Source organism: Scleropages formosus, chromosome 19, assembly GCF_900964775.1.
Source record: "Scleropages formosus chromosome 19, fSclFor1.1, whole genome shotgun sequence".
NCBI lineage: Eukaryota > Metazoa > Chordata > Actinopteri > Osteoglossiformes > Osteoglossidae > Scleropages > Scleropages formosus.
The window spans coordinates 25,737,324-25,759,169 of NC_041824.1; the positions used below are offsets into that span (position 1 = coordinate 25,737,324).

At 40.2% G+C, this 21,846-nt stretch overlaps 1 protein-coding gene across 4 annotated transcripts; it reads left to right on the forward strand.

The window, feature by feature from the left end:
• Positions 1-50: 50 nt before the first annotated feature.
• LOC108932589 (V-type proton ATPase 116 kDa subunit a-like) lies at positions 51-19,549 on the forward strand. 4 transcript variants are annotated; one of them, XM_029246266.1, is made up of 21 exons: positions 51-221; positions 728-987; positions 2,467-2,545; positions 3,328-3,425; positions 3,762-3,899; positions 6,377-6,474; positions 6,713-6,839; positions 7,078-7,160; positions 7,271-7,364; positions 10,672-10,884; positions 11,953-12,103; positions 12,644-12,783; positions 12,861-13,018; positions 13,158-13,248; positions 13,443-13,561; positions 13,917-14,127; positions 14,315-14,434; positions 14,864-14,983; positions 15,575-15,692; positions 15,857-16,028; positions 18,353-19,549. In XM_029246266.1, exons 2-21 carry the CDS (start codon positions 871-873, stop codon positions 18,453-18,455), a joined length of 2,550 nt encoding a protein of 849 aa, XP_029102099.1. In that variant the 5' UTR covers positions 51-221; positions 728-870; the 3' UTR covers positions 18,456-19,549. The 4 variants fall into 4 exon arrangements, with proteins under 4 accessions (XP_029102099.1, XP_029102100.1, XP_029102101.1 ...); XM_029246267.1 differs by lacking the exon at positions 51-221 and adding an exon at positions 476-510; XM_029246268.1 differs by lacking the exon at positions 51-221 and adding an exon at positions 526-560.
• The last annotated feature ends 2,297 nt before the right edge of the window (positions 19,550-21,846 follow it).

A 21,846-nucleotide genomic window follows, 5' to 3' on the forward strand; every position in this document is an offset into this window, starting at 1 on the left:
GTCGGCCTGTCCGCATCCGTCAGAGGAATTTTCGAAAGTAAGGTGTAAAACGCGTCGTTATCACGTAGGAATGAACGCTTGGAAAGTATGTTCCCACCCAAGAAAACAGATGGTCGACCTGTTCCCCATCCGTCAGAGGATTCTGAAACGACGTGGAAGAAATCTCACGTTTCCCCGTCGCACGCGGCATTAGGACGCGTGCTGTTTTAGTGTGTCAATCGGTACGCAGAAAACGGAGGTCACGTGACAGCAGTGCTCCGCTTGTTTCCTTGTCAGCTCATGTTATTGTCCGTTGTTTACGCACTTTGCGTAGTCACTTAAATTACTTAACTATCTCCGGCTAATGGTCACGCAGTGTTGTGCTGTAGGGGGTGCGGTGGCGCAGTGGGTTGGACCACAGTCCTGCTTTCTAGTGGGTCTGGGGTTCGAGTCCCGCTTGGGGTGCCTTGCGGCGGACTGGCGTCCTGTCCTGGGTGTGTCCCCTTCCGGCCTTATACCCTGTGTTGCCGGGTAGGCTCCGGTTCCCTGCGACCCCGTATGGGACAAGCGGTTCTGAAAATGTGTGTGTGTGTGTGTTGTGCTGTACTGTCTTGCGAGTTCGAAAGGCATTTGTTTTCTAGACGTTAAGCGGAACATTTTGCTGCTTATGTTTATAAACGCGAAAATAATGTTACATATGGTTTATTGCGGAGGAAACGAGTGCTAACACCTCAGCGTTTCACTTCAGACCGGACACCGGAACTTGTGGGACGTGTCACAGACGAGCTCATGGTTGACAGAGCGCCGAGGAGACTGAGTGAGCGCGGTCCGCAGCAGGTATCCGCGGAGCGCTGATTCGGGAGCGCGCAGAGCGCGGGCAACTCGGCCGGGATGGGCTCGCTGCTCCGGGGGGAGGAAATGTGTCTGGCCCAGCTTTTCCTGCAGTCTGGTTCGGCGTACGACTGCGTCTGTGAGCTGGGCGAGCTGGGCCTCGTCGAGTTCCGAGACGTAAGTGTGAAGTAGGAGCGGCGTCACACTGATCTTATTGCTATTCTCCTGTCACTTTGTGTGTGTGTATGTATGTGTGTGTATGTGTGTGTGTGTATATATATATATACTGGGGCTTCGTCAGTGCACCAACTTGCCGGAGCCCAAACACACAATCCGTGCCACAGCATTGACATTGCTTTCTACTACTATCATAGTATGTGCACTGATGAATACTAGGCTTTGCACACTCACTCACTGGTAACGCAGTAATATATATACGTCTGTTTATATTTAGTACTTTCTACCTTTCTGCATATCCCTATAGTAGTTGCACCATATGTATTACTTTGGTTTTTTTTTTCACAACTTTGTGCGTTACCTTAATGTATTTAGGTGTTAAATGTGTCTTAATAATCATCCACCACATTAAATTCCCTTATGTGCCAATGCTCAGACATTAAAATGTTATTGATGGTTTAGAGCTAGACTTTATGAACAGAAGCTTTTAGTTTTATTGACACATGAAGCCCAATGTATCCACAGTACATCTGAGCTGACCACCGATGACATTGGGGAGAAAATATAAAATATTATATAAAGATTATGTACTGAAAGTAGAGCAGTGATGGCTACACTTTTCCTGGAGTTTTATTACATATAGTTCTTACAAAGTAAATGAAAATGTTTTTGTTTTCTTATGAGCGTGACTGAGGTGAAAGGGCTTTTTAGGGTTTCAGAGGAGCAGGAATATGCAAATGAGTAGAAGCACATCTCTTGCAGTCATTCGTTTATTATTGCTATTATTATAACTGTATGTTGTATAGTAAACGGTACATATAATTATGTCTTCATTCAAGAGGTCCAAAATTGAAAATCTTGGCTTTGGGTTTGATGTGGTGGAGTTCCCACTGTCCATCAAAACTGCTGAGGCCCTTTCACCATTCAGTGGTGTAAAAAAGCATCAATTTCAGACCCATTTTCTTTTGATCTTCTAACAGCTACGTAAATTTGCATCACACCGTTTGTTTCCTCTGATTAATTTCTACAGGCAACTACTTGTGTGGGCAAAAACAGTGGTACTGAACAAACATGACTACGTTGAAAACCATGTGTCCGCATCCAAAGCTTTTTGTCTACTTTGAGATGCACTTTTCTTTGCTGAGTTACATGAGATTTAAGAAAAGCTAAATGAGTAAATAGAAATATTTATTTAGGTGACACTTTTTTTCCAAGGTGAGTTACAGTGTTACTCAAGATTTACAAATTTATACAGCAGAGTATTTTTGCTGTATCAGCTTAGGGTAAGCACCTTACTGTGGGATGCTGCCATGGCAATGAGATTCAGTTGGGGGGCCCTTCACATTAACATGGCATCCCTAACCCCTGCACTGCCTGCAGCTCCCAGTTTCAGCAAGCGGGACAGCAAAATGACCATTAACATGTTCACACATGGTTTGTGACTGAAACACAACACTTGCACTTTTCTTGTTTTTCCAGCTCAACCCCAGCGTCAGCTCATTCCAACGTAAATTCGTCAGCGAGATCAAGCGGTGTGAAGATATGGAGAGAATTCTGGGTGAGACATTGCTGGTTTTATGAACACTGTGTTATAGTGACACAGTGACTGCTTTCTGTACACCCAACATTGTAAATGTGTCAAATCTCAAGTTTCTCAGTGTTTTATTCATGATTTCACAGTTTCCAAACACTCTGGTAAATAAAGTATAAACTCAAAAATAAGGTAGGGAGAAAAATTACCAAAGTAACTTCCCAATAAAATGTAATCTTCATGGAATTTGAATATGTGCATTCTGCATTAAAGCTCCTGAAGAGAATAAAGTACCACTTTACTTTTTTTTTTTTTTTTTTTTTTTTTTTTTTAAAAGTTAAAGGCAGAAGAAACTGAGGTGAATTATACAATCAGCATTATGTGGAAAAATGGCTAGAAAGGATGTGTTTTCCTTTTCGCAATTCCTTTGTGATCCATTGAAGATTTCCCCCCATCCAGGTGTCTCTTAACCTCCTATTTCATTGGTGTTCCGCTGCCCCTTTGTATCGAGCTTTAAAATTTTCTGCAGAGTGCAGTGAAATTTGTATAAAATGTAGGACTGAGTTCAGAAATTATATGTTAATGAAATGCTGGAAGACAGTCAATATACCCTTGATTCGTGTTAACAAAAAATAAATGTCTTTGTTGATCATTTTCAAAAGGTAGTTATCATATGGGGGGTGGAATGCTATGCAGGTGTCATTTATACTGTGCAAATTCAGTGCACTCTTTTGTGGCCAAAAAAAAATAGTGCTCATGCGGTCTGTTGATAGTGCTGTGTTGTTCATAATGGCCTCCTTCTGTGGTAGGGTACCTACTGAGAGAGATCAGAAAAGCAGATATCCCACTTCCTGTTGGAGAGGTTAACTCAGCTGCCCCTTTGCCCAAGCATGTGATGGTAATAATGGTAAGTGCTGTAGATTTTTTTTTTTTTTTTTTTTTTTTTTTTTTTTTTTTTTTTTTTTTTTGCTGCAGAAAACTTTTTTTAAGCCGCGTTTTCGGTACCATTTAAAATGGACAAATGTGACTATATCTTGGGATAATGTAGAACATAGTTACAACTGCAGAGGAGTAATGGGTAAAAGAATCATAGAATAAAACTGATAAGCTCGCAGCATTAAGACTAGGCAGCTTATAAACATCAGTAGGCTCTTGCTAGAAGTCTCCTGACAAATGATCTTGTCAGGAATAAAAATTGTCACATAAAGAAGGATTTAAAAACTCACCATATCATGGTGTGCAGGAGCAGTTGCAGAGGCTGCAGGTAGAGCTCAGTGAGGTGACCAGAAACAAGGAGAAGCTGCAGAAGAACCTGCTGGAGTTGACAGAGTACATGCACATGCTGCGCATCACATGCAACTTTGTACACCGTAGTGCTGAGGTGGGTCCCCTGCATGTTCCCAACATCTTCTTGCTGTTCAGCAACCATTTTAAAATGGCTTGACTTGGGGTTACAACTGAGGTATTTTGAATTGAAGGTTACAGTTCTAACTGCTATGCTACCTGCTGCTCTTGTTTTAAGAGAAGCAGGCTCAATATGTGCAGTTGTGTGCAAATGTTTGGACATCCCTGGTCAAATTACACATTTATTAATCTAAGTGAAAAGATGCTAACACAGCAGGGAGCAGATTTAATCAAGGCATATTTCTGCAATGTTTAATGCACACTTATTTGCTGAATTTAACACATTGGAAAAATAAAACATAAAATGTGATGTGGAAAAGTTTGGGCACCCTTTTAGCTGATTCACTAGTGGTTGTTTTTTTATGAGTAAGGTTACAGAACTTGATTAACCCATTAGGTCTGAATCCAAGTCAGGTGTAGATAATTCCAGAGTTTAATAAGTTCTTTGACTTTTCAAACCTCTCAGGATGTTATACTTCTACTCAAGAGTCATGGGCTCCTCAAAGCAGCTGACTGAGGACCTTAAAGATAACTGGCTTTTACAATGCAGGGAAAGACTATAAAAAGATGTCTCAATGCCTCCTGCTTGCAGTTTCCACTATCCCAAATGTCATTAAGAAATGGAAGTTAAGGGGAACTCTTGAAGTCAAGATGAGATCTGAAAGACCCAGAAAAATCTGATAGGACTGTTTGCAAACTGGTCAGATACACAAAGAAAAAGCAGGAGTGCTGGTCTACCGCTACTGCATTACTTGCACAAACAGGATCTGCATAGAAGAGTCATCGGAAGGAAACCTTACCTGCGATCTCATCGCAAAAGTCAGTGTCTGAAGTATTCAGCACAACACTTGATAAACCAGATGTGTTTTGGAACTAAGTGCTGTGGGCTGATGAAACCAAAACTTAACTCGTTGGCTGTGATCACCAAAGGTACAGTTGGAAAGATGTTCTTTTCTTGAAAATATCAAATATCATTAAAGGAAGCTAATGTTGCTGTCAGTGTTTGGAGTTTGTGACTTCTGCCAAAGGGGGTGCTACAATGTACTAAATGAGAGTGGCCAAACTTTTGCTTGTGCCACATTTTTTTTTTTTTTAACAGCCTGTAAAATTCAGCAAATAAATGATAATTGTGCTTTAAAATGTGCAGAAATGTCATTTGTTTGCTCTCTACAGAGGTTAATTTTTCTCCTAGGAAATCGAAATGTAATTTGAGCAGTGGTTTGCAAACTTTTGTACAGAACTGTGTGGAAAAGCATTTATTCTAATGCAAAAGATTGGAACAAATTATACTATATGAGCAACACATAGTGGACACTATAAATAAACACATGAGAACTCCCATAGAGAGCCACTCCACCTCTCCAATTTTTACTGTATCTGTTCAGTTGAAGTACTTTGATCAAGGGTACTACAATATTAAAATCTTGGTCCTTTGAGTGCAATGCGTTAACTCTGACTGCAAAACTACCCGGTTCTCCTGCAATACACATTTTATGTCAACAAGCACTTATTGGGAGTTTATGAACATTCTCTCTGGATTTCCAATGTACTGTATCAATTTGTATTGTCATTCATCACAAATACTTTGATATTTCCTATCAAGTATGTGCTGCTACTTGTGCAATGCTACTGTTACCCATGTTAAAAATTTCCACTCTACCAGTTATATGTGCAACTTCCCATATAATGTATATCAATTAAATGGTGACATCAGACAAACTGACTACATACTTTGAAAATTTCATGTCGACATCTTTTTCTTGCACTTTTGTTTGTGCTGAGTTGTACATTACAAATAAGTAATCAAGAGGGAAATCATTACCAAGAATTTCAGTTATGGTTTATCCCCTTTCAACTGTCTTTTTTTTAATTATTATTATTATTATATATTAAACATTTATCTGCTTTAGCGATTGAACAGGTCTCAAAGACCTCCCAAGACCTTTTCCTAAGATTTCAGTGCATTTCTGACATCATGTCATCCTGGTATTGGTGGGTGCTTTGGTTTTCGGATTGGCATTAGGGTTTTGAGTCTGCTTTCTAATGTTTATAGGTGTGAGTAGCTGGAAGTCAAAAAGCCATTTGGAAAAAAGGTGGTTGGGCATACTTGAGCTTCTGTTGAGCAGTTTGGTAGATAAGATGCAAATGGAAGTTGTCCTCACCTTTCTACAGTTTTGTTATGGAAGACCTTCATTTACATGTTTTTTTTTTTTTTTTTTGAATATATATAGAGTTCAGTTAGAGGGGAAGAAATGTCATGTTTTCTGAGTTTTGAGCAAGAGCACTGTCCAGAGTTGCACAGAGTTGCTGAAATTTTGCTCAGTGTAGGTGCCTCTTGGTTTTGAAGAAGGTTTGAATCTTCATTGTTTCCTAGAAACCACAGCATATTTGAGTACTTGTGCTGGAGGATTGTGGTTTTCATTAACATCTATGCTCCTATTTTTTGGTGTCCAGCATGAGCCTCTACAGGCACAGTATGAGGAATTCCCTTTCCTGGAGAAGGACACGATGATGGACTACACCAGTATGCAGCGACTGGGAGCCAGACTTGGGTGTGTGCTCTAGTGGAACATGGAGACCAAAACACCCCCTGTTTTTGTTTAGGGCATGATTTTATTCAGATGCCACACAGCAACATGTTTTCCCATCATAGACTCTATATACTCATTTTGAAACCTGTATTCTGTGTGTGGGGAGTGCTATTAAAGGTGTCATTTGCATCGCCTTTTGTGGGGTTCCTTGAGGGGCATTATGTAACAGGGAAATGTACAATTTGTCTTCTGGGTAAAGGTTCATTTCAGGCCTCATCCACCGGGTGAAGATCGAGGCCTTTGAGCGCATGCTATGGAGAGTGTGCAAGGGCTACACCATCCTGAGTTACTCAGAGATCGATGAGTGTATGTTGGATCCTGACACGGTGCGTGTGGAATCCTCATTGCAAGGTTTTCTGGGTTTGATTGCGTGGCTCTTCCATGCTTCTTTATTTTTTCCCGCTCCACCCAGTCTTTTCATCAGGAGTTCTATAAAAGTCACGAAAGGTTGTCGGGTTTAATTGCACCTTCAGGCTGTGCACAATTCAAGTCAAAATCATATTTAAAAAAAAAAAAAAACTGCCTGTTACATCTTATGAAAGTTATTCTTTTCTTTTACTGCAGGGTGAAATCACCAAAAATGTTGTTTTCTTGATCTCCTTTTGGGGTGACCAGATCGGACAGAAAGTGAAGAAAATCTGTGACTGGTAATGCCGCCCTCCAAACATTTTTATGCTACTAGCTTGCAGGAGTACCGTTTACCAATCAGTTTAACCGTTTCAATGTATTGCCTTCATTTTATGTTTCTTCCTTCCAGCTATCACTGTCACCTGTACCCCTACCCAAACAGTAACGAAGAAAGAAGGGAGGTTGTGGAAGGCCTTAAGAGTCGCATCCAGGATCTAAACATTGTAAGTCTCCTAGATTTTACTGTGTTCAAACCTTTTGCTTAACATTTGACCGTTTACAAAGTTTCCTGTTGCTTTCAGCTGAAACTTGCTTCCTCCTGCCAGTGGCTTAGCTTGTGAATCTGCTGACTTCCATATGTGGGAGCAAATTAATTGTTGACTGCTATAATTTGACTAGATCGGATTGAGTTTTTTTGGTTCCTGTTTGTCTCTCTCACCTCAACCGCTACCTGCATTTTTCATTGCAATAAATAAAACAAAGCATTAAGAGTTATTGTATCTATTTGACAAGTGGGGTCAATTAAAGTAAACTTTTGAACTGAGTGTACGCATTTAAGTTGTTTCCTAGTCATTCCCAGGAATGGTATCTTGTCCAGGGTGTACCCTGCTCAGCCTTGTGCTATGTGTTTCCAGGATGAGCTTTGGACTGTTGAATCCCTGACTTAGACATGTGGTTAGTGATAGTGAGAGAGAGATTATAACATTTATGTCCATATCATGGAGCACATTTTTTGTGGTCATGAAGTTTTACATACCACACACTGCTGAATGCCATGTCTTAAGTTGGAGACATGATGGCATTGTGGTTTAAATGAATCAGTTAAAACAGTGTTGTTGACACAGATCTGCACTGTATTTAGCATTTCCAAACGGTACAGCAAAATACCCAGTATATTCTTAGGCCTGTATCAATAGAAATGGTTCATGTAACAGGCAAAAGTTTTGCTTTATGTGAACCAAAGGGCACCTGTTTATATATTGCTTTAGTTTTCATTGTGCAAAAGAAGTACATCAGCTACCAAATTAACAGCCTGTTGCTGTAGCTGCATGTATTTATACATTTTCAAATGCCAACTTCTAAACAAATACTTAGTGTTGAACAAAATATTAAACGCATAGATTTGCGTAATGCTGGTGTCTAACAGTGCAGGTATATGTTTGAATCCAGCTTAGAGTGTGCGGAGTTTGCATGTTCTTCCTATATTTTCAGTAAAAGTGCATTCATGTGAGGCAGTGGAAAACCACCACTTTGGTTCCCTCCTTTACCATGACAGTCATGCTGTGAGTCAAATCCAGCTCAACCGCACATCCCTTACTTACTTCACATTGACTTACTCGCTACTTGTAAGCACTTGTCCAAGTCAGAAATTTGAACATCCAAAGACTATTCCAGAACCACAGGGACCAAGGCTAGGAGGTGTACTCCCTGGACAGAATTCCAGAACATCACAGGGTAGCCACACAAGCACTCTTTCGCTCATGCATACACACAAAGGGCATTTTAGAGTCACCGATTCATCTGAAACTTGTGTGTTTGGACTGTGAGAACAAACCATAGCACTCAGCAGAAACTCATGCAAGCACAGATTGAGCTGATTTGGAATTTATACCCAAACAACTCAGGTGCTGTGAAGCAGCAGGAATTTTTTTTTATGCATGTCTTCAGTGCCTCATCCTCTCAATGTTGTGAAATAGTTTTTATTGACACAGTTTAATGAATACATGGATTAATTGATGCCATAAACACCAATGAAAGTAAATCTAGCTAAGCCAAATATATATTTTGTTATTTCATATTGATTTGATGAACTTTACTGAGGACAGTTGGAATATTGCTTTTGAAAGAAAAGACACGGTACACTTTAACCAACAGTTAAATGTGACCTGTAAAGTTCTTACTCCTTAGTAGTATGCAGTAACCGAACTCGCAAAAAGAAGTTTCCATTGCAGAGGATGCGTGTATTCAAACTAAGCAATGGATCTTGTTCCAGTCTTTAACATGTTTACTAAAATTTGTATACCGGAGAGGATCCCGTGCAGAAGTGTGGAGAAAATGTTGCATTGAGATGAAGAATCTGTTACATGTTAGGAAGAGGAGTGCAGTTGTGAGGTAGAAATGAGCATTGCTCCTTCCCCCACCCAACAGGCTTTGTTCTGCAGACAGAGTGGACGTTGTGTCTCGCAGAAAAACTATGATTTCCTGGGTAGGGGTATGACGCAAGGCTGTCTAGGACCTTTCCCTCAAGGGTCAGATCACATTGCCTGTCTTGTGACTTTGACCAGGGGAGTCTATAAGCTCAGCCTCTTGCACAGTTGTACCTCTTCTAGTGCATGATCGTCATAAGACTTTGTTCGGTATTTTTAGAGACATTTTAGCTGCTTTCATCAACACTTTAAAGGTTTTTTGATAATGATAGTCAGTTTTGTGATGTCACAATAATTGTTACCATGAAATATTATGATAAATGTAATTTTGCTAGGAAACATTCCGTTAGAGGCAGAACACTATAAAATACAGTACATGTGATTAAGTTAGTGTGTCTTGCAACAAGCTGTACTTAGGATGGCTGTCTCAAGCCTATTTAGTTTTAAGCCCTGACATTTGTTTGTAATGTTTGCTAAATATGCCTTATGCAAGTTTTAATTTTTACAGTTGGGTCATGTAAAAATCATCCAAATCTCACTCTTGAAAGTTTGTGTTAAATTGTGTTGATCTGTTTGTGTAATTAACGCATACCTGTTAACATCCTTCCTCACAATGTCCGACTGCATATATGTCCAAGGTCCCATAAGGTTATAATAGAGTTGAAAAATCTTGATCGGCTAATGGGACGTAGCAATTGTAAGTTGCCGTAGTGCATCTTCCCACAGCACGTGTATCCTATGTAAACAAAATGATTGCAAAGCGATTGCTCTGCCAGGCATAATGGTACAGTAGAGATGTATACACAATACTCAATAACGATAGTAAACATCTGTTACTGGCTTGTGTATTTACTGTACCATACTTTTTATTGTTATTTTAATGTGAACTCTCCTTACTTACAAATAAAAAGTTTACAATATAACACTATTTTGTCCCGTAGGCAGCAGAATCTGTCTTGTGTATTCTGCCTCTCTTTGAGTGCATCATCTCAGTTAACTTTCATCTCATGAAATAAAGTTCATCATGGCCCCCAAACGTACCAAATGATGCCAACAAGAGGAAAAGGAGGATTATTGATTTGGAAATGAAAGTAGAGGTGATTAAATAACATGAAGGCGGAAAAAGAGTGAATGTTTTTGCTCGTCAATTAGGCATGTCCCACTCAACAATCACCTATGCATTAGTATTGTGCTGTATTAGTTGAAATACAGTACAGTATAGGTACAGTATACCATAGTAGGCTTGTATAGTATATATGATGATTGCACAACATCCTGTTGGACAGAACGCATCTTGGACATTAAGCGAGGCATGATTGTACCATGATTTAAAAAAAAAAAGTGTTAATTTTTGCCATTGTTTTTTATAACCTTGTGCCATCAGGTACTTCACAGGACAGAGGAGTACCTGAAACAGGTGTTGAACAAGGCTTCAGAGTCTGTGTACACATGGGTGATTCAGGTGAAGAAGATGAAGGCCATCTACCACATTCTGAACCAGTGCAGCTTTGACGTCACCAATAAGTGTCTCATCGCGGAGGTCTGGTGTCCTGTCAGTGACCTTCCTGCATTGCGGAGGGCGCTGGAGGAGAGCTCGGTGAGCGAATAATGCCTTCTCTAGACAAATCCTGCAAAGTACAGGAAAGCTTGGTGTAGCGCTGGTTAATTCATCTCTTCAGTGAGCTCTCAAAGTCGTGGCCACCTTGGAAGTCAACCAGGGTAATTGTAACCGCCGTTGGGCCAGAAGTCTTCAAGCTGGCTACTGTTAATTATTCTCAATGTCAATATAATTTGTTTACTGTTAAATATGTGCTGCACTGACTGATTGTGATTAGTGTGCATGTGTTTCTTTTCACCAATTGTTATCATAGCTAAAGGTGGGCAGTAACAAGTTACCTTTCCTTTGTTAGTTGTACTCAAATATTTGAAGAAAGTGTACTGGAATGACCCTTGCTAGCAAAGGTGCTCCCCTTGAGCAGGAACAGATATTTGACAGTAAATTGTTGATTGTGGGCAAGGGTTGCTGGGACATGTACACAACTGTGCAAACATAGAGGGGTCTGTGGTATACAAGAAGGGGGTGGTGAGCACCAGTTCATGAGATGAAAACAGTTGTTGGAGGTGCAGGTCTTTGAGGAAAAGGGTTCCTCACACTGAGAGCAGTCTTTCGTTCTACAACAGCTTATACCTCTTGGTGCGTGTTGCTCTTCTGATAAATGTTCATCATGGATAGTTATTGTGTGTCTTCTTTTGCTCCATCGAACTCCAATCACGTATATGCTACAATATATTTTGAGTAAATTTTGATATGCATGCTTTTTACCTGAGTACATTTGTGAAGAAAAAATGCACTTTGTGATCTTTTTTGTACTGTGAGAATTGCAGACATCACAAGTCTCCTGAAAATCAGCGTCTCCTCCCTGACTCCAAGTGGTCCATAACCACGTGGAAATTCAAGATTGACCTGTGCGCTTCTGTATATATTGCCCTAGTGTTGTATTTATTGGTTTGAATTTGACTTATGCAGTCTACAGGATATTGTGCAAACAAGAATTTTATTGTACAGTGTACACCTGTACTACTTAGACATGATGACAGGCTTGATTGGCATGTTTGTTTCAGGGGTTCTCTGCCAGTTTGTTGATGTTGCTTTTGCTTTCTGCAGAGAAAAAGTGGTGCAGCTGTGCCATCGTTTGTGAATCGTATCCCCAGCAAGGACCCGCCACCCACCCTTATAAGGACCAACAAGTTCACCTCAGGATTCCAGAACATCGTTGATGCCTATGGAGTGGCCAGCTACAGAGAGGTCAATCCAGGTCAGAGCATAATTGGCTTTTTAGTAACTTTGTAACAGTTTTTGTTACTTCATAACCTTTGAAATGTAAGGTTTTACTCTATTCCCACTTTCAGATATAACGGAAGGCGCTAATAGTGTGTCAAAGGAGTGAGAGCATCCTTTGTATTGTCAATATTAGTTGAGTGCTTAAAAAGCAGAGAAACTAAATGTTCTAATGTTTTGTTACAGAAGTTATTGTTTACCAGCATATATTTCAGTATTTTTACTGTACATGGATTTTTTGTGAGCAGTGGAGTGACTTGGGGACATAAAGTATTGCTACTACATCAGAAAAAGCTGTGCAAAAAAATCAACATTAAACATACCACCTAATTGTTTTTACTTTTTCTTATTTAATAGTTTAATATGTGGAATTATCTATTTAGCCTAAAGAAAGAGTGACCTGCATCAACAAAAGCCTAGATGGCCCTGGAGCTATGTATGCACATCTATATTCTGTTATTAGTACGTAGAGTTACTGGACTGACTTTGTGCAAATCAAACTCTGTCTACCTGGCAGCCCCCTATACCATCATCACCTTCCCATTTCTATTTGCTGTCATGTTTGGTGACCTTGGTCATGGTGTCATCATGGCCCTCTTTGCCTGGTGGATGGTACTATGCGAGGACAATCGGAAGCTGAAGCGGACCCGCAACGAGGTGAGAGCAGCCCCTGACAGACACTTGCCATGGGTGATCCCTTCACGTTGTTCTAACTGTGGTCCACATCTGTTCAGATCCTGAACACATTCTTTGAGGGACGCTATATTATCCTGATGATGGGCCTCTTTTCAATTTACACTGGGCTGATCTACAATGACTGCTTCTCCAAATCACTCAACATTTTTGGCTCAGGCTGGAGTGTGAAGGCCATGATTACTCAGAATCGCTGGACGTGAGTGCTTCTAGACCTAGTAGGACCTCTGTTTTAGACTAAATGAGATGTAATGCTAATAAGAGAAGCCAGATTTTTTTTTTTTTGGTGGACCCTCTTGCTGGAGGCCATTTTAGCACAATTATTTATTTTTTTAAAGGAATGAGACTCTACGGTCAAATGCCTTGCTGACCCTTGACCCCAACATTACAGGAGTTTTCAGTGGACCCTATCCTCTGGGCATTGACCCGGTCAGTGTTCATGTCTCACATTTAAAAAATATATAAAAATTTCACCTACTTTAGGGGATTTAAAGTGCTGTTAGACATTGTACAGTTTGGGAAAACATGTGGACATGTCCTGTATCTGTGTAGAAAACTAAAGCTTGATATGCAGACAGGCTTGAGGCACTTTTTTTGATACTGTTTCCTCTTGGCTGTTTTAGATTTGGAATTTAGCAACCAATCGTCTCACTTTCCTGAACTCCTACAAGATGAAGATGTCTGTGATCCTGGGAATCATCCACATGAGCTTTGGAGTCATCCTCAGCGTGTTCAATCACCTGTAATCATTGTTGCTCGTCTCATTTGCACATTTGTGCTTTCAGCTGCCTTATTTTACTTTATTATGGTAGTAATTTGATCAGTTTTTTTTTTTTTTTAATAAAAACTAATGGTTCAGTACCACCAGAGGATTCATTGTGGACCCTAATGACTCCTTGTAGAGATGACCTCAGGAAGCTCTTTGGAGCAGTGCAACTGGAAAGTCCCCCCCCGTGTAACTGTACTTCATTAGCATTTTTGAATGTGACTATTAATTGCTGTGGTGCAAATGAAGCTGCTCAGCAGGGCCTGACCACATCCACATGAGACAGTTCAGATTGTTGTTTCACAACCCCATGTCTTCTGTTTTCCCACAGGCACTTCAGGAAGAAGTTCAACCTGTACCTGGTGTTCCTGCCAGAGCTGCTCTTCCTGCTGTGCCTCTTTGGCTACCTGGTCTTCATGATTGTGTACAAATGGTTGGCCTTCTCGGCCCAGGATTCACAACTGGCACCCAGCATCCTCATCCACTTCATCAATATGTTCTTCATGGCGGGTGGCACCGTGCAGCCACTCTATCCCGGGCAGGTGGGGAGTCAGATTGCACTCACATGTCCATATCTCTCTGTAATTAATAGTATTAAGCATTCATTAGTGGCATTGCACATATGGCCATTAAAAACAGCATGTTTTTAAAGGAGGTATCAGAAATAATCAGAGGAACTGTAAGAAGATCATAACTACAGATGAGACGTTTTTACCTTTGTGCTGATAGGCCGGGTTGCAGATTTTCCTGGTGGTGATTGCCATACTCTCTGTGCCAGTGCTGCTGTTTGGAAAGCCACTCTACCTCTATTGGCTGCACAATGGTGGCAAGAGCCTGCGCATGTACAGGGTCAGTGTGTGTATGCGCATGCGTATGTGCAAGTGATCATTGTGGATTGTTTCCTGTGGTGTTTCTGTTCATTTCAACTTTGTCTCGCTCAAAGTGCTGCAAGTGTATGTATGTTTTATTTGGTCTTTTGCTTTGGGTCTAATTTTTCAATCAGTCAGTGTATTACAGTTGCCTTCTGTCCTTATTGCTCATCATATTTGAAGTGTTATCTGTATTTTTTTTTTTTTCCCTTGCCCCTCTCCTACATTTTTCTTTCCCTTGATGTGATTATGCATAATAAAACAAGTAAAATTGAAATATAGCTAACAGTTACCTAAGGAGAAGTGTATGTTGGCATGTCTCTTTTTGCCAGAGTGAGTTTTATTTTTTGGTAGGGTTTCAGTGCATCATCTTGGCTATTTTCTATTCTGGGTCCTTTTCTGGCCGCAGGGCTATGAGCGCGTACGTCACAGTAGCGATGAGGACATCTCCCTTTTGCGGGCCCATGACATGGAGGAGGGAGTTAGCCATGGCAACCACCCGGCGAGCCGCAAGAACCAACCAGAAGAGGTGAGTGACACGAAAACTGTCACAGTCCAAGTGACCTCTTCATCCCGCAAAAGCACTCCATTTCTTTTATTCATGGATATCATGCTGTCTTATACATACTTGATCTACAAAAATTCTAAGCCACTTAGCCATAATTTCTAACCCTGTTAGATTCCCCCCTTGCCATATTTACCTGCTGATCTAAACTGTATAAACATGTTGACCAGTGTCACTCACACCCATTAGGAATGAACGTGATGATTATATTATACAGTCCTGATTTTGTCTGGTTGAGAAGGTTTTCAAGACACTATAACCACTTGGGTCAGTGAAAAATGGCCAGAAAGACAGTATCATCTTCTACATTTATTTATTAATTTAGCTGACACTTTTCTCCAAAGTGACTTAGTGTTAAGGTTACAATTATTTACCAATTTATACAGCTGGGTAATTTTACTGGAGCAATTTCAGGGTAAGTACCTTGCTCACCAGTATTACAGCCAGAGGTGAGGCTCAAACCTGCGACCTTTGGGTCCAAAGGCAGTAGCTCTAACCACTACACTACCAGCTGCCCTGTCTTCTGTTTCTGTGACCTTTTCTTCTGCTTGTCAGTTTGACTTTGCAGATGTGTTCCTGCACCAGTCCATCCATACCATTGAGTACTGTCTGGGCTGCATCTCCAATACTGCCTCCTACTTGCGGCTGTGGGCGTTGAGCCTGGCACACGCTCGTAAGTACTAGCACAATAAATGTCTAGCTCAGAGTTTTACACAATTAACTATGGTGACCTAAGTGTGGAAGATCTGCAGGATATTCAGTCTCTGCCAAACAGTACTTTGCAGTGTGAAAATTGTGCTTTTTTTTTGATTGTTGAAAATATTTTGTGTATGACAGAGCTGTCAGAGGTCCTCTGGGCTATGGTGATGCGAGTAGGACTGCGGGTAGACACCAGTTTTGGGATTGTCTTCCTTGTGCCTGTATTCGGCCTGTTTGCTGTGCTGACCGTGTCCATCCTTCTGGTCATGGAGGGACTGTCGGCCTTTCTCCACGCCCTCAGGCTCCACTGGTCAGTGACCTCTCCTATACTCAGCAAACCATCTCTTTGATAATGTGGAAGAATACACAGGAAATGAATGCAACCAGAACCATCCTATAAAATATGTATCAAACTGTTACATTTAATGGCCTGCTTGTTCACATTCAGAAAATAAGTGCTACATTGTGAAGTCCATTATGTCCTTTACATTAAATGAGTGTTAAAAAAAACAGGCAAGTTAACTGATACTGGTGCAAATGTATCTGTGTAGAGTCCAGGTGCTTCTCAAGTTACGACATATGCAAATTAGGACGATCCAATGGTTTTTATATTATTTTTGAGTTCCGGCATTTGGTTATAATATCTATTGATGACCCCTCCATCTGCCACAAGGCACCTGTTATCTGGGTCTCAGTGTTTGGGTGTTCAGGGAGGAATACTTTTTGTTTGTGATTCACTTCAAGTTACCTTTTATTCAAAATGGCTAGCGAACAAAAAAGTGGTTATTCAAATGAATTAATGAAACTTTATGGATCCTAGAGGGTAGTTACACTCGGTTGCAGCAGCATATGATGTAGAACATACACACAAGCAGTCCCTGGGTTACAAACGTCCGACTTACATATAATCCGTAGTTGGGAACCACCCCCTTACTGACCGGAAGGGGGGGGGCCCTTCTTCTTTCCTCACCCTTAAGTAACAATCAAATAAAAACTTCATAATTAAGCCTATTATATTCAAAATTTGACTTAGATACAATGGTTTGTAATAACAAATGAGCGCTACTTTGCAACCTGCATCAAAATATTGCGCATCTACAGTGGTTTGCCGGCTTGTGGGCGCATGAGCCCAAGGTAGGACAAATACTTCCTTCTTTTCAGTTGGACCACATTGCTGTTAAGTGTCTTGTGTTACTGTATTTGGCTGTAATTTTTTTTTTTTTTTTTGTTTTGACCCTCCTAACCATGACACCAAAGCGTAAATGTGATGCAACTGATGGTAATGCATCAAAGAAAAGGAAAATGGTCATGATAGAAACTATAGTGGAATTAATAAAGTGATCAAAATAAGGGAAACTCCAACGAACATTGGAAAAGCAACCATTAAAGTTTCTTTGTTTTGCACACGTGCATGCATGCACACTCACACACTCTCACTCTTGGCTATAAAACACACTTCTCAACCTCTTCCCAATTGCAGAATCTCACTCGACACAACCTCTCCTCTGCGTTCTCAAACCTACCTTGCCTTACTCTTCCAAGTCCTGCCCCGCATCGGTCCCCACTCCTGTCACATCTCTTTTGTAACGACTGCCCGCCTTGTCCCTTGACCATGATTTCAGATTCTTGGCTCTGTTCAGTTCGCTGATCGACCAAACGTTTGCCGTCCCCGACCACAGGAACACCTCTAGTCCTTTGATTCCAAATAAACGATCCTGCCTCCTCCATATCCTCTGTTCATCATGACAGTAGTAACATTTATCTCTTTCTGTGTCTCTCTGATAAATATTGTAGTTACAATTATAATTATTGTTGTTGATATCATTACATTGTATTATTATTATTACGGGCGGGGCTGCGGTGGCGCAGTGGGTTGGACCGGGTCCTGCTCTCCAGTGGGTCTGGGGTTCGAATCCTGCTTGGGGTGCCTTGCGACGGACTGGCGTCTCGTCCTGGGTATGTCCGCTCCCCCTCCAGCCTTACGCCCTGTGTTGCCGGGTTAGGCTCCGGTTCCCCGCAACCGCATATGGGACAAGCGGTTCAGATTGTGTGTGTGTGTGTGTGTGTGTGTGTGTGTGTGTGTGTGTGTGTGTGTGTATTCTTACTCTATCGTTGCATTAAAGATGTTTTAATGTATCCGAAAGTGTTTCTTTAATGTTTTTTATGCATTGAAAGGTATACTGTATACTATATACTAAGACAAACATTTGATTAACTGACAGTAGATAATCACCGTACCTGACTCTTCTAGCTTACGTACAGATCTGACTTAAAGACAGACTGAGGACACGGAACTCGTTTGTAATCCGGGGACTGCCTGTACATACATACAGTATTATTATGCTGTATTAGTATTATTTTAATGTTAATGTGTGAAATTAGTGAAAAAATTGCATTTGTGCATGTTGATTGTTTATATATTCTTATGGCTCATATAATAGTCTAATTGGATTTTCGACTAATGTACTAGTTTTACAGTAGGGTCGTTAGAGTGGAATCCTGTTATAAGTGTAGCAATATATGGCCAGCAGTATATGGAAGGATCAGCAGAATGGGATGCTGCGATTGCAGGTTTATAGTATTTGTTTGCTCTAATATGGACCTCCCCCCCCCCTTTTTCCCTTGTCTTTGTAGGGTGGAGTTTCAAAACAAGTTCTACAGTGGGACTGGTGTGAAGTTTGTTCCCTTTGCCTTCGCCTTCTTGCCCTCCAGTTTTGAACAGAACAGCTTGCATTGAATCAGATGCAGGACTATCTGAAAGCAGGGGTAATAAAAAGAGATATTATAGTGATACTGAGCCTCATTTCTGAAACTAAAACAGACATTGCACTGAATGCCTTAATTACAACCAAACCACCAACCATCAGTGGATCATATTTTATTTTAAATTAATGGTTCCACAAGTCAAAGAGCTTAACTTTTATGCCTGGTTCTTTTGTGTTATGTCTTGTGCTCTTTATGTGGAAGGGTGACTGTCTTTCTATAATGCTCATTTGTGTGGAATAAGTGTGGAGGAGAGGGTGATAGCATTTCTAAATATGAAGACAAAAGTCTCTTCATGTGCATAATTGGAACAATGTGTATATATAAAGGTGAATATATGGATAGAAGTCTGGTAGCTGAATAGATGCAGTGGCAGTTCTCCAGTATTGGAGGTCCCCAGTTCAGTCAAATTTTACATGCCATGGTAATTTTAAAGTTCATAGGGTTTAAGAAGTTTATTGACAGCTGTGTGCTAGAGAAGATTTTTGAATCAAGTGTGATGGACTTCAGGAAATAATTTTGCATGGGGTACATACAAAAAATACAGAAGATTGAGGATAGTTCAATTAGACATTCAAATGGCACCTGCCTTATTCCTCTAAAACTTCTTTTAAATGATTGGTATACATGGGACTGGTATAATATGGTGAATTATTGATACGCAAAAGTGGTACCTCAGGGTAGAACACTCTTGATGGCTTATGTTTCCTTCCCTTTGTATGAAGATATTTTCTTGGCTTAGTAAACTCTGGAAGGGTTACAGCAGTAGTCGTATGTGGCTGTGGCATGATTTCTGGAGCACTTCAGAGAACGACAATGTGCTTGTCTTAGCAAGTCCATGTTGCACTACAATGCGAAACAGTATCATAGTAGTGCTTTTTCAATGGAGAGGAACCTAGAAAGTCTGATACTTGTTTAGCATTGAAGCTCAATGTTACACTGCTGCAGTTTGCTGTTTGGTAGAACCTGCTACAATTTTAACTATACACACACACACACTTTCAGAACCGCTTGTCCCGTACGGGGTCACGGGGAACCGGAGCCTACCCGGCAACACAGGGCGTAAGGCCTGAGGGGGAAGGGGACACACCCAGGACGGTACGCCAGTCCGTCGCAAGGTACCCCAAGCGGGACTCGAACCCCAGACCCACCGGACAGCAGGACTGCGGTCCAACCCACTGCGCCACCGCACCCCCTATTAAAAAAGCAGACTTTATAGATCCGTTCCGTGCGGAAGTTATTTTGCAGTTGGCCCTTAAAGATCTGACTTTGTTACTTTTTCCTCTTTTTTTAAAATAAATTGGTTCATATTCTTGCCTCTGAAGATTTGTGCTGTAATTACCTGAACCAACTACTCTTCCCCCCCCCCCATTTACTGTTTTAATGAATACCTGTTAACATGTTTGTTGCTTGGGTTATACTGAAGATAAAGTAATTGTTTGAGTCATGATCATTAAGACTCAAGAGCTGTCTGTCCATGGTTTCCACACATTCCATTTTCATCTTCCACTGAATGTCTATTTTATACTTTATACACTGAAGAAAGTTTTAAGCGCTACAGAAAGAATATAATAAAGCTGTTAAATAGAATGTGTAACTACACGTATTTGTCTATTATTGTTCTGTTAGTTATACAACAGGATACGTAATGCTATAAATGTGTGCAAATACGTGTATTTGTAGACAAACTCCCAGTTCTGTTAAGGTGTCTTGAGTCTATCAAAAGTATTGAGTGACATTTTACACATTTTTTGACATCATGGATGTTTCAGAATTGTTACCACTGATCACAGAAATACTGTAATAGAAAGACAACCTTCTCCTAATTACAAATAAATGAAGGCATGACACAGGGGAGCATTTCCAGAAAATTTCCAGTCAAGCTTAATGGAGAACTCTTAGTACTAGTGCCACACTCCAACAAATGATTCTTATGATCATTCAGCGATTATGTGACTGACTTATTAGCAGTTTATGACTTCTGGTATAAGGGTATTAAAAATTTCTAGTTATACTGTATAATGTTGGGCAAAACTGCTGCAAAATATTGTACAAAATAATACAGTGAAACACCTTACTTTGTAGCAGCACCTAAAGCTGCAGTTACAGCTGTCAGTGTTTGCACATCTAGATACTTTACATTCGTTCTCCTCAGGTTCCACAGGCCGGGTGGAGACTGTTGGCAAATAGCAATTTGTCTTAAGTTCTTAAGATTCTCTTTTATGTTATGAGTCATGTAAATCTCCTTATGAATAAAGAGTCTGAATACTTATGTAAATGGGAAATTTTACTTCTTTAATAAATCTGCTAAAAGTCCAAAAAAATGTTTTTGCTTTGCTATTCTATTGTTTACCATCTGATGGCAAAAGAATCAATTCAATCCATTTTGAAATGTGTACAACACAAGTGTGGAGAAACTGTATAGGGTCTGAATACTTTATAAAGGTACTGTAAATGTAAGTCTAAAAGTAATCCTTGACTAGAAAAGAATAGGCAATTAAGCTAAAATATTGCTTTCAACGGCACAAAAAGCAACACTGTAAGCTCTTGTTCCTCCTGAGGGTATAATGACCATGACCAAGCCCAACACCCTGTACCTTGGGGCATCAGGCTTTTGGCTACCCAAAAACAACCAAAAAACATGTAGAGGGCAAAGGTTCTACTCCTGGGAAAGCGGCGATCAGGCAACCCATTCACATGTACCCAGCTTGAGGTTGAAAAGAAAAAGGCACCATGCTCCGTTCTTTGTGATCTTAGGAGATAGAAGTACAAGTGCTGTATCACCATAGTGAGTTTTATCTGTGACATCAGAGAGGAAACTGAAATCCAAGTGCTGTGTCGCCGTAGTGATTTTTGTTTGTGACACCATAGAGACAATGTCTCTATATCCATTTCTCAAGGCCTGCAGCTTAACATTTCCATGTAAAGGCAATTTTAGGTCTACGAGTTCCATTGTAACAGGTCAAGAAGAAATTTAAGAATATATTTGAATGAGGCCTTTATTGGTATTGTATCATAGTAAATGCAAAAGGATGCTGTAGAAGATCATTCAAAATATAATTCTTCAGTGCATACAACTTGTAAGAATGAGTTTTGTTATATTGTTTAGTAGTAATGTTTGTCCAATGTACAATGTTTAATACATCAAGATAAATCTGTAAAAATACATTTTATTTTGCATTTATCATTTAATACATTATCTGATAAATCTGTAGTTATCTATTTACTTCATTAAATGTTATTTGATTACTTAAAAATTGCCATAATATAATTAGAAGAAATACATTAATTACTTTGAACACTATGCTTTCTACTAAAAGAGTGCTGTGTCCACTGGATAAATTAAGGGAAAAGAGTTATTTCTT